At 33.4% G+C, this 13,646-nt stretch overlaps 1 protein-coding gene across 1 annotated transcript in view; it reads left to right on the top strand.

The window, feature by feature from the left end:
- Positions 1–13,646, top strand: part of LOC115209060 (sporulation-specific protein 15) — a 327,011-nt gene that overhangs the window by 75,312 nt on the left and 238,053 nt on the right. The window contains exon 7 of the mRNA XM_029777134.2: positions 5,553–5,720. Coding sequence (XP_029632994.2) covers positions 5,553–5,720 — 168 coding nt within the window. The remainder of the gene's footprint in view (positions 1–5,552; positions 5,721–13,646) is intronic.

Below are 13,646 nucleotides of genomic sequence, written 5' to 3'. Positions count from 1 at the left end.
GTCTCTCTTGCACACCACATCTGATGCTTCTTAAGTCCAACTTTTCTCTGTTGTATATGCACACTGACATTACACAGTCTAATGACTAATTCGTTTTTTGTGCTAGACCACTGGTAATAATAATTTTTTATTACCCTATTGTTATTTATTATGTTTAAATATTCTTTGATAAATTTTTACTGGTAACCTCTCTGTCGCCGGGTATAATCTGCATCTGCGCAGTGGTCTGAAAAGTTAGGATATGCAGGCAGTTAGTTTTACATGTGGATCTGACTGTGTGTATATTTGAAATCTAAAGGTTTTCCCACTGATGAAAACTGGCCTTCAGCGAATATTTTTTTGCTGGAAATAGTTAGAAACCATGGTCTGGGAAATAATTGAGATGGTAAACGTTTTTGATTTTCATTCCTTTCAAGAATTTATCCTTAATTGGTGGTTTGAGTTTTCTACTGCTCTTTCTAGCACAAGGCTTTCCTATTTGGAAGCCTCTTGTATTTATATATATATATAAGCACACACACTCATACAGACATACACTTACATTCACACACACACACACACACACACACACAAACACACACACATGCACACACACACACACACACACACACACACACACATACACACACATGTATACATTGGATTCTACAAAAGTGTACAGATTTTCTGCAATTACATATGCCATACTAGTATAATAATAAAATAAAATCAGCAATCATAGAAGAAAGTGAGAAGTTACCAATAACTATACATTAGTATATAAGTACCGCTATTAACTTCTTTTATTACTAAATATCAGACTATGGAAAAACTAGAACAGACTCTTTTGTCTTGAAAGACGAACCTGTTTTATAAGAAAATCAATTTAATATTATTCTTTCCTTTTCTACTCTAGGTACAAGGCCTGAAATTTTGGGGGAGGGGGGCCAGTTGATTAGATCAACCCCAGTATGCAACTGGTACTTAATTTATTGACCCCCCCCCCAAAAAAAAAGGAGGAAAGGCAAAGTCGACCTCATCAGAATTTTAATTCAGAACATAAAGACAGACCAAATACTGCTAAGCATTTCACCCAGCATGCAAACGTTTCTGCCAGCTCACCGCCTTCAATTTAATATTATTAAACCAGTAAGGATATAGCAAAATAGACAATATAATGTATATAGAGCAAAATATATTTTTTTTAAATCATATAAGATGCAGATGTGGCTGTATGCTTAAGAAGCTTACTTTCCAGCCATGTAGTCTCGGTTCAGTCCCACTGCATGGCACCTTGGGCAAGTGTCATCTACAATAGCCACAGGCCAACCAAAGCTTTGTGAGTGGTTTTAGTGGGTGGAAACTAAAAGAAACCCATCATATGTGTGTGTATATATATATATATATATGCGCAGGCATGGCTGTGTGATTAAGGAGCTTGCTTCCTAGCTACATGGTTTTGGGTTCAGTTCCACTGCATGGCACTTTGGGCAGGTGTCTTCTACTATAGCCCTGAGCCGACTGAAGCTTTGTGACTGAATTTGGTAGGTGGAAGTTACTGCCATGTGTGTATATGTGTGTGTAGGTGCTTGTGCCTCTCTGAGAGAGAGAGAGGGATTGATATATATATAATTTACCAATACTGTTTTGTACATAGAGTAAATGTGGTTTCTTTGTTGTAGTTTAATTAATAATATTAGTGTTTAATTCTTTCTGTAATTAAGATTGAATGAAGGTAGTGATATCTAAAGTATGCTTGTTCCCAAACAACACTTATTTTAGTGCTGTTGACCCTGCTGGATTGAATGGTACTGCCCAAGTGTCAAAACCATACTGATATCCATGGGGAAGCTGATGATGGAGGTGTGTTAGGTTGGTATGGCTGTTATTGTATGCGTGGAATAGTTTTATAAGACATTCATTTGATATATATATATAAATATATAAATATATATATATATATAATATATATATATATATATATTATATATATATATATATATACAATTAATTTTTTAAAATGGAGAAAAAGACAAGTAAAAAACAAGAGCATGAGAACGTAGCACATGTTAAGTGTTAATAAGATGCTCAGAGATGGAAAAGAGTAGTTGTTTTACATTTTGAGCATAGCTATTCTCCAAAAACAGGTAACATAGGAAGATCAAAAGGAAAAGGAATATATATGTTTGTATGTATGTATATATATATATATATATATATATATATACACACACACACACACACACACATATATATATATACAAACACACAAATATATATACACACATATATATGTGTGTGTGTGTATATATATATATATATACACATATATATACACATATACACACACACTCCTACACACATTCTCACTCACATGCACCTATACACTTACACCCACCCACACGCACACACATACAGATTAGTCAGGGTTAATTTAGTAATTCAGTAAAAGACATGAATTTTTTTTCAGTCTATTAATAAGGCATGACAAGAAAGTATTTTCCAACATCTTTGGCAGATCCTGTTGCAAAAGATATAAAGCACCAATTACAGCATTGCTGTTTGTGAGCCAATCCCACTGCAGCTGATATTTCATAATTTATGGGTATCATAATTAATCCAGCTAATTCTTAACAAGATTTAATTACCAATTTTTGTAATAGTCACGTTAGACTAGTGCTATGTTACAAAATTGTCATCTTGCTTTTAAGTCCATTTATATCCAATTGCTTTGTCCTGAGGATAACTTAAAACTTCATCCGGCAGTGGAGCCCTAGTTCAGGAATTCCAAGGTTAACTACAATTGTTCCCAAGTCTATTCTGACTCAGAGTTTTAGCACTTGTCAGGGTCCCAGTTGTGGGTTAATTAACATGTTGTGGAAGAAATTCCAAGTACAAACCTTCACTGCCATGTGAGTGCCTTTGAGAAAGAAAGAGGTTAGGGGAATTTACTTCAACAATAAACCAAGGAATAAAGTCCCTCTGATAGTCTAGTACCCACTTTGACACCCTTCTTGTAACTCCAGGGTTGGTGGAGCTCTCCAGCTCTGTAAAGCAATTCACCTAAGACAAGGCCATGCCAGTGTAAAACCTACAGATTGCTGGTCACTGTTTTCAGTCTAAAGGGTGGAATTGGATTGCATTAGCCAACACTAATTTTAAAACTGCTAAGCACAAGCAGGAAGAACAGCCCTGCAGCCTCAAGGATTAGTTTACATAGCCAGTTGAGGATATGCCACTCTTCTTCGTGATTTTCCAACATGAAGAAATTGTCGTCATCATCTAATTACCATATATGCCAGTGTATATGGGTAACATATCATCATCATCATAATCATCATCATCATTTTAACATCCACTTTTCCATGCCTGTATAAATCAGACAGAATTTGTTGGGGCAGATTTTCTACAATTGGATGCCCTCTCTGTTGTGCACCCTCACTTGTTACCAAGCAAGGTAATATTTCCCATGGCCATGCATATTTTTCATGAAAGGACAGAAATGAACAACATGCTTGCTTACAGTCATTATATGATGTCAAGACAAGGATACACACCAACTTAGACACTTTCACATACATACACACACACAACATGTATGCGATACTATTTGAACCCATCTAATGATAACTAATAAATGGACTTTATTAATCCTCTCAAATATATAACACTTGCCTTAAAGCCACCCTTTGGGTACCATTCAAGCTAGCTCCTGTGAAGGGTACCTTTGAGACCTTCAGGATCATTTACCATGCTTTTTTTTTTTATTATTTTATTCTGACAATGAAAATTTGTGACACTTTCACGGAGTTATATGTGCTTCCAAAATCACTGTAGTAATTAATTCACTTCATATTTTTAGACTTGAACCTCCATTCGTATTAAGCAAGTGAAATGTATGACTACCGTAACTATCATAATTTTTCCATCACTTCACCATTTCTGAAAATATATTAAAATGAGGCTGAGATAAAATGAATAGGTTCTATTTCATCTCAGTCTCATTCTATTTTCTATTACAAATCTTTAGGGAGATACTGTAACCAGAACAGGAAGATTAGTTTTCCACCTAGACATAAGTTTCATAAACCACAAAATATAAATATCCACACTACCACACTTGAAATGTACTTGTTATAACTCTTTATCTCGATTTGAATGTATGTGAAGGTATTTAGAATGCCTAAACATATTTCTGAAAATGTGCTAAGCACTGATGTTGATCATAGTTTAATCAATAAGTGTAGGGGCAAGGTAAATGCTGTAAAAATAGCAGTCAGTGGGGCCCCATTTAAGTGGCCCTTCAGGAATTGAACCTCCTTATGATACTCCTTGGGAGTTCATGATATGAAATTCATTGTCATTGCTCTGATTTGGTCACCAATGCCATGTATTTAGATTAAAATGCAGTAAAAATAGGGTGGGGTCTGCTCTCTAACACACTTCTTTGAAATAATTAGCTGCATAGGTCCACCATTTTTTTCTGAATCCAGCATCCTTCTACACTAAAAGCTTTATCTAATCAATTTCACCAACATCTGCAATTCTCTGGAACCCTCTTCTCATTCAGAACATTTTTGCTGCAAACATTGACTTGCAAAAGTATAACACTGAATATCAACCACATTGATCTCATCATCACCGGTTTGTTTAAAAGATTTGAAAATAATGTTGGTACAATTTGCAGAAAACTTCAGAAATTTTGACAAGGATGATATGGGACAGACAACTGTCGGTTTCGAAAGACCAAAGGTCTGTGCCTGGAGAATTCTGTGTCAGCTGCTGATGGCAGCATCTGCTGAGGCTGTACAGGCCAACATGGGAGTTGCAGTATTGCATGCAGCAACTGCATTTGAAGATACTCTCTACCAGCACTATTGAGTTTTCCTTTTTTCAAGCACACTTTTTCTTCAGTGACAAGTTTCAGTTTCTCTTCCCCTCACTCCATCCCATTGCAGAAGTGACAAGGATACTTGTACTGTAATCCCTAACCAGTGATAGTAAAAGGAAATAGAGTTGTAATGTGAAATTCCCTTTCTATGGCTGTAGGACAATCCTAGCCATGAGTCACTTGCTGGTTTTCTCAATATTGGATTTCCCTTATTATTTAGAGAATTTGAGAAATAACACAAAAGATATTCAGTAATGTGTGGGACTTGTAAACTGGAAAGATTTGATATAGAAAAAAATAATAATCACCAGTCTGATGGGGATTGCTCTTCTTTGAATTTTAACACTATGACATAAATTTAGAATTTATCTTATAAGCTTAAAGCATTTGTCGCGTTATTCATCTCCACTTAAACTCTGCATGTGTCAGTCTGACTTAAATGACAACATTCCACTCCTACACCATAATTATTTCACAAATGACAGAAAGAACAACAGACTGTATTGACAATTACGTCAACAAAATCCTATTCCATCTAATTTAGCATAGAAAAATGGTTGTAAATGAGTAAAATACCATAAAAAAAAAATAATAAATAAACAAATATACTAAGTCATTCAAAGCATGTTCTTCATCATGATTCATAGATTTATATTTTTATTTTATTTACTCATTTCTACAGGTTTGTGAAGACCTTTCTGGAGAGCTGTGTACTTTAAAAGCATCTTATGAAGAAAAAATGGAAAAACTTAACTTACTAGAGAGTAACACCTCTTTAGTTATCCAAGAACACCAGTTGATTCAGAAAGAACGGTGGGACCTTGAAAAAACAGTCAAACAGTTAAACGAGGTAATTGTGTTGACATTATTTATTTACTCTAAGAAGGCAGTGAGCTGGCAGAATCATTAGCATGCCAGGCAAAATGCTTAGCAGTATTTCGTCTACCACTACATTCTGAGTCCAAATTCTGCCAAGGTCAACTTTGCCTTTCATCCTTTCGGGGTCGATAAATTAAGTACCAGTTACGTGCTGGGGTCAATGTAATCGACTTAATCTGTTTGTCTGTCCTTGTTTGTCCCCTCTATGTTTAGCCCCTTGTGGGTAATAAAGAAACAGGTATTTCGTCTGTCACTACATTCTGAGTCCAAATTCTGCTGAGGTTGACTTTGCCTTTCATCCTTTCAGGATCGATAAATTAAGTACCAGTTACACACTGGGGTCGATATAATTGACTATCCCCTTCCTCCAAATTTCAGGCCTTGTGCCTATAGTAGAAAGGATTATTTCTTTACTCTAAGGCACCAAGCAGGTAGAAACGTTAGCACGCTGGACAAAATGCTTAGCAGTATTTCATGTCTTTACATTCTGAGTTCAAATTCCACTGAGGTCATCTTTGCTTTTCATCCTTTTGGGGTCAATAAATTAAGTACCAGTTGCATACTGGGGTCGATCTAGTCAACTGGCCCCCTCCCAAAAAATGAGCAACAGTGAAAAAAGTTCTAAATGAAACAATGCTTAAATGCAGTCTCCATTCCAGTTGATCACAGTTAACTCATTTATGCTGCTAAGATCTTTGGCCACTGCATGGATATATTTCCAACAATACCACTCTTTATCTATACATTGTTTTACATTATGCATGTGTGCTTAAATTTAGATGCACATGAATGTGCATATGTGTGTGTGCATGTGTATTATATATATATATATATAATCGGCATTTTTTATATTTGCTGCTGATAAAAAAACTGCGCTTGCATGGTAGATTTTGAGAAATTATAACATATAAACACAAGGCATGTTCTGTATCGCCTCATCTTTATATGTTAATCTTGGCTTTCCAACTGACAATAGCTTCGCCAAGTAAATTATTTTCTTTGCTGAAGATAGCTTGAAACCATGGTATAGGAAATAGAGGGTAAATGTTTTTTATTTTTCATTCCCTTTCGAAATTACTCCTAATAGTGGTTTGGAATTTAACTACTCTTTCTAGCGGGTCAGATGTTCTGTTATGGCCATCTCTTATGTGTTTAAATGTACACTGTATATATATATATATATATATATATATTATATATATATATATATATATGCACACACACATATACATATATATATATGTAGGAAGTTGCATGTCTTTTTGTATTTATACATTTGTATGTGTAGGCATTTGTGTGTATGTGTGTGTGAGAGAGAGAAAGAGAGAGAGAGAGAGAGAGAGTGTGTATATGCTTGTGTGTGTGTCTGTCTGTCTGTGCCTATATGAAAAATTAAGAGTCTGCTCTGAGGTTTGCCCCAGAGTAGGCTTATGAAAAGATTCATGTGTCTGTTAAGCAGGACAGAAATACAAAAACAAGGATATTCCAGAATTTAAACTCAGAAACTGAATTTTTTTAATGGAAAATATATATATATATATATATATATATATATATATATAAACATAAACATTATATGTATATTATATACACATTATATCAAAGATATAGTATTATGAAAACTAATTTTAGGTCTTTTTTTTCCATAATTCTTCAGAAAGTCTAAGACATTATCTTGTCAGCCATATTTCCATACTGATTCAGCTGTTGATGCTCTCATACTTTATTATTGGTTCCAACCATTAAATATTAGGTTTTTCTTTATTTTTTATTTTACTAACATTTTAGGGTTTTTTGGTTTTTGTTTTTTTCATTTATCATCTTTTTCTAATAACTTCTTTAGTTTTTTGGTTGCTGAAATTTTCTCTTGTTAAGAAAAATATTATCTACAATGTCAGTGTGTACATGCACATGGGTGTATGCACATGTTTGCGTATGTACGTGTGTACATGTGTTTGTGTGAATATGTATATTTATATGAGTATATGTATCTTCGTGTGTGTGTGTGTGTGTGTGTAATTATATGCATATACATACCTATATGCATATGTGCACATACATACAGACATACATATATGTATGTGTGAGAGGTCGTTTATTAAGTTATTTTAACTATAAGGTTTACCATTTTCATGCTTGACTTAACCACTTTCTTTTAAATCTCTTGAACTCTATTCATCACAGAAATTAATTCAAAGTTCTGCTTACTTATTTTCCTTTATCTCTCTCTCTCTCTCTCTCTCTCTCTCTCTCTCTCTCTCTCTCTCTCTCTCTCTCTCTCTCTCTCTCCTCTCTCTCTCTCTCTCTCTCTCTCTCTCTCTCTCTCTCTCTCTCTGTTATATCCTAGGTAAGACATTACACTGCATCTGGTAGTGAGGCCCTGTATTGAGAGTTCAGGGGTTTGAGGAGTGTGGAACCACCTCTTAGCCACTTATGGTCAAAAACATTACAGTTTTAACCATCCTTCCAGTTATTCATAAAAATAGCAGTGGTTCCCAAAGTGGGCGGTATTGCACCCCTAGGGTTGGTGGAAAGTTCCAAGGGGGCATTGAAGAAAAGTGGAGCAATAATACGGTAGCAATTCATGTAAAAAGTAGGGCAATAATGGAATAGCGATTCATGTAAAAACAACAAAATAATGGGTTCATTAGGTTAAGTTGCTTTGAATTTGCTTCAGAAAGAGGTCTATGTTTGTGATGCTTAGTTGGGGTTGTGGTGCTAGGAATGTGACCTGGAAGTGGGTGGCGGCCTGAAAATGTTTGGGAACCACTGATATGTAGTGTATTTATGGTTACATTATCCAACATATCTTAAGAACAGCAGAATACATTGTATAATCAGCTTTAAATACACTATACTTAAAAGATATGTTTGATAATACAGTTCTTGATTCACTATGTGTGAAAGACACATTAGTTAATGCAGTCCTAGACATACTATGTCTGAAGAAAAGACAAGATATCATTACTAGGGCCCCACTGGTCACATCTCTGTTAGATCAAGACTATTACTATTAAAATTAAAGAAAAACAATGTAGAGATGTATGAAAAAAAGTAGAGAAACAAACAGTTATCTCTCTTTTGTACGAGTTTGGACATACCGTAAATCCTCAAGTATAGTCCACCCTTGAGTATAATATGCAGGGGATTTTTAGGGGACTGTAGCTTTGAAAAACCTTAACCTTGTGTATAATACACACCCCTTCTCTAACTTGAGTCGTGTGTAATTAAGCCAGCAGCACCTAGTCGAACAAATACTTCCGTGCATGCATAATACAATAATGGTGTTCTTAACTGTTATATGGGAATGTAAATATGTTTGTAAATTGTTTTTGTTACATGTTATTCTGTGTTCTGAATACTTTTATTTTAATAAATGTTGCTTACTGCAAGTTATGGATGATTCTTTTATGACTTCATTGCTTTCAGGCTTAAATTAAGGTATTTTTGCACATAACATCACAAAATGTGTCTGAATAAACATTGCCCGACAGCAAATAGAGACTCAGACATTGCTTAGAAAATATTTTTCATTTTTAACCTCGTATATAGTACGCACTAGGGATTTTGACCTTTAAATTTTGGGGAAAAATGCGGATTATGCTTGAGGATTTACGGTAACTTTGATTACTTTTTTTTTTTATTTATCAACATAACACAGATGTGCTCAAGTCACACATCTGTGAGTGTGCAGCATTGGACCATTGCATGCAGGGAACATACATCAGCCCACAGCCAAATATATTGAACCTAAAACTCCACTAGCACAAATTTTATATATGTCAGTAGCCTGAGAATGATACTCAACCTTACTTCAAAGAATTACTTGAACTCAGAATATAAAGCTCTGCAATAAAACCCTGTAATGTATTTAATCTGATGTTTTATCAAAATGATGTTCTGCCATTTTTAGCTATATGCTCTTCTGAGCATATAATTAGTAAAAGATTTGTGTGTCTGTTAAGCAGGACAGAAATACAAAAACAAGAATATTCCAGAATTTAAACTCAGAAACTGAATTTCTTTAATGGAAAATAAGTCGATTGAATCTCATGGGGGATAAAAGAATTAATGTTATTAAAGGAGTTATAAAGTAACAAAGTCCCAGGGATTAAGGTCTGGGTTCGTGTTTAGCATTAGAGTTAATATTAGGGTATTCATTTAAGATTCTAGAGTTACAGTTTAGGATTAGATAAAGGTTAGGGTTTAGGGTTGGGGATTAAGGTTAGATTTAGAATTAGGATTGCATTTATATTAATGAAATTTTGTAATTTTTAAAGATTTTCTTTCGAAAAGATTTGTTTCACACATGGATTTACACTTTCTGCAAGTAAAATATTGTCACCCACAGAGGGACTTAAACCCACGACCCTCAGATTGCATAACTCGGCAGTTCTTAAAAGTGTGATGCTCTACCGACTGGGCTATGCAGGCTGACTTGTTACTTCATAACACTGAGTGTCTTAAATATCAAGTGATATGCCTTTTCACCTTTCTCTTTCCTTTTTACTAAATATTCCTCTTTTTAAAAAGCATTCTGTGACCATCCCATCTTCGCTGGACTTCCCACGTAACTTTTCGATAATGTTTATTTTTGTACGCGTAAAGGAATCGATCAAAGTTTTCTCTACCAGGGAAGAAATTCAAGAATATCAGTAATATCGTGAGCTGGAAAACTTCAACCAACTGAAATTATCAGTAAACAAAATTCTTTCTTTAGACGTCAAAAATCTAAAAGCACCAAACAATACGGATAACGTCTTGGTCAAATACATTATACAATGCACGATATGGATATCATAATTTTTGCTATTTATCTGGGTTAATTTATTCGTATATGATATTTCAGTGAATGATATCTTATATCACGAATGTATACAATACGAAAACATAGTTAAAATTTCTCATACAATTCAACAGACCTAATAAGGGAATCGATATAGGGTTGATAACTCTTCTTAATAAGAGTTATTTCCCTTACATCTGATCAATCTCACAAGCAAGTTGTATGCAGGATAGATATTACTAAATATGATAGAGTCGCATATATTTATAGTAAGCTAAAAAAAAAAAAAAAAAAAACTCGAGGTTTTTAAAGTATTTACTTTACGAGCGTATTCGGTCAGTGGTCGTATTTACTTCCTTTGGAAGTTATGTTCAGTGAACGATCGTCATTGTATACCAAATAGCGAGCGAACTAGTCAATAAATTGGAAGTTTCACTGCTTGTGATTGCCCGCCCAGCTAGAAAGAACTACCATATACTTTTTGAGTCAAACTGCTGTATTAAATAAAAGACGCTTTACACAATGTAGAGATGATCTTTGAATTTAAGATGATAGCCTCACTTTTGTCAATGAGCAGACTGGTGAAGAATTATTTCTGAGGTCGTGTCTGTTAATGAGCCTTTTTGTTGTATGCATTTGCGTGTGTGTGTGTGTGTGTGTACTAGCAGAGATACACACAGAGATGCTCAGGATTAAAATGGCATAGTTTTTTTTTATTGTCTGAAATATATATATATATATATATATAATACAAAATAAGAAAATGGAGGAATAGATTCCTTACAATCATCAACTTACAGATAATACCAATTCATATAATACCAATTAATTAGTAAATAAATTATATGAATTGGTATTATCTGTAAGTTGATGATTGTAAGGAATCTATTTCTCCATTTTCTTATTTTGTATTATGAATTTGAGGTAAATTCGTGCTGCATCTCTTCGTGCAGCACAAAGTTTTTTTAATATTTAATTGGTTTATTTAAAGGGGAGGCCATAGTATTAGATTGTGGGTTAGTTTTCATGAGGAGACTGACAATCTTAATTTTGAGTTTTGTGTCAGGGATATAAAATATTTTATCTTTGAAGCCACTTCATTTTAGAGCTTGGTTATAGTATGGAGCATGAGTGTTGAATATCTCCTCATTAGCAGATAAGTTTGAAATTCTAATAGAAATGGCCATTACCACCGTGCTATTCAGAGTTGATCAAGGATGATTAGAGAAAGTATTTAAGTACAGAAAAGTTTGGTTGGGTTTTCTATATGGTTAGGGAAGATTAGTATAGAGGCTAAGTGTGCCATCCAAGAAGTTGGCTTAAACATTTCTTTATTCACCTTTTCACAAGGGTTTACAATTTTACATTTTTATATTTTTAAGTATCTTTTTAATAACACTCTTAATCTGCAAGTAGGTCGATGTCTTCAATATATACCTTTTAAGATGCTAATATATTTGTATACATCAGTATAGTTTTTCTACCCATATATGTCCATTATATTGTTATATATTTATGTATCTTTAAATTTTTAAGACTTTTTAATATTTTAATGAGGGATACATTAAATATATTTTAATAATTTGTATACATTGGTTTTATGGATGAGTATATGTTGTATTATTATTCTAAATTGTTGAACCTACCTGAATTTTCCTTTTAAATATAATATATATATCTAATGTCTCAGGTTGTCTACCTGAGCTCTTCACAGTGCTGTCTATATAATAAAAATTTATATGTATATGTATATATATATACACACACACACACACACATATATACACACACACACATATATAAATACACACACACACATATATAAATACACACACACACACATATATATATATATATACACACACATATATATAAATATATATATACACATATACTCTCACACACACACACACAGATATATATATATATCTGTAAATATAATATGTAACAATTATTTGGTAGCCATGATACAACTCTGAAATTCGGATATTGGGGTGGAAACCTACGCCGCCATCTCTTCAGTTATCCAGCCATCGGAAAAAATGCTATAACCGAATAATTGTCACAGATTACATTACTGATAAATTCCTTTATTTACATAATATTGAGGTCTCTTTCATTCTTTTATTGTCTTACCATTTCTATCAATATATATATATATTATATATATATAATATATATATATATATTATATATATATATATATATATATATATTATATATATATATATATATATATATTATATATATATATGTATATATATATATATAGTCCACAGATAAGATCCAGAGATTCTCCATATAGACAACACTTGATAGTGCTCAACAGATTCAAACTTAGACCCCAGTGGCTTTACAGGGGATCAATTCCACAAGATAAAAAAAAGGCTATAAGAGGGATCCTGCTGAGCGGGTATAGAGACAATTATGTGGATAAACAAATTAGATACACTAAATATATTATATATAATAGTTTGGGTATAAAATACAAAACAGGTACATATTTATACATATATGTATATATGTATACATACATGTATACATATATGCATATTTGGTATTTCATACCCAAACTATTATATTTAATATTTTTAATATATTTAATATATTTAAATCCACATAATTGCCTATGTATATACATATATAGCGTAGCCCTATATTAAAATCATTTCGTTGTTTGTGCAAGGTTTTCTCAATGAAAGTAACATCAATTCTGAATCTTACAATCATTCTATGACAATGACTTTACATTATTATGTTAGAGTAATAGCAATGATAAACGCTAGGATAAACAATACAATAAGGGGAAGGACAAGAGTAATAGCAATAGGGTGGGAGTAGAGGAGATGCTGACATAATATATGTGTGTTAATACTTTTTGTCTTGTTTATGCTTGGTGGGCATACATGTACATATGTATATATATATATATATATATATGTGTGTGTGTGGGGGTGGATTTAGACCTGCTCCTGTGCATGTATTTAAACAGACATATGTCTGACACATATTATCTGCTTTCCACAGCAACATATGTTGTAATGCACATATCATTACAGCCTCTCTCTCTCTCTCTATCTATCTATCTATCTATCTATCTATCTGTCTGTC

Source organism: Octopus sinensis, linkage group LG3 (assembly GCF_006345805.1).
Source record: "Octopus sinensis linkage group LG3, ASM634580v1, whole genome shotgun sequence".
In the NCBI taxonomy this organism is placed as follows: domain Eukaryota; kingdom Metazoa; phylum Mollusca; class Cephalopoda; order Octopoda; family Octopodidae; genus Octopus; species Octopus sinensis.
Note: the sequence above shows the minus strand (reverse complement) of the source record. Positions and strands in the feature narration are given on the sequence as shown.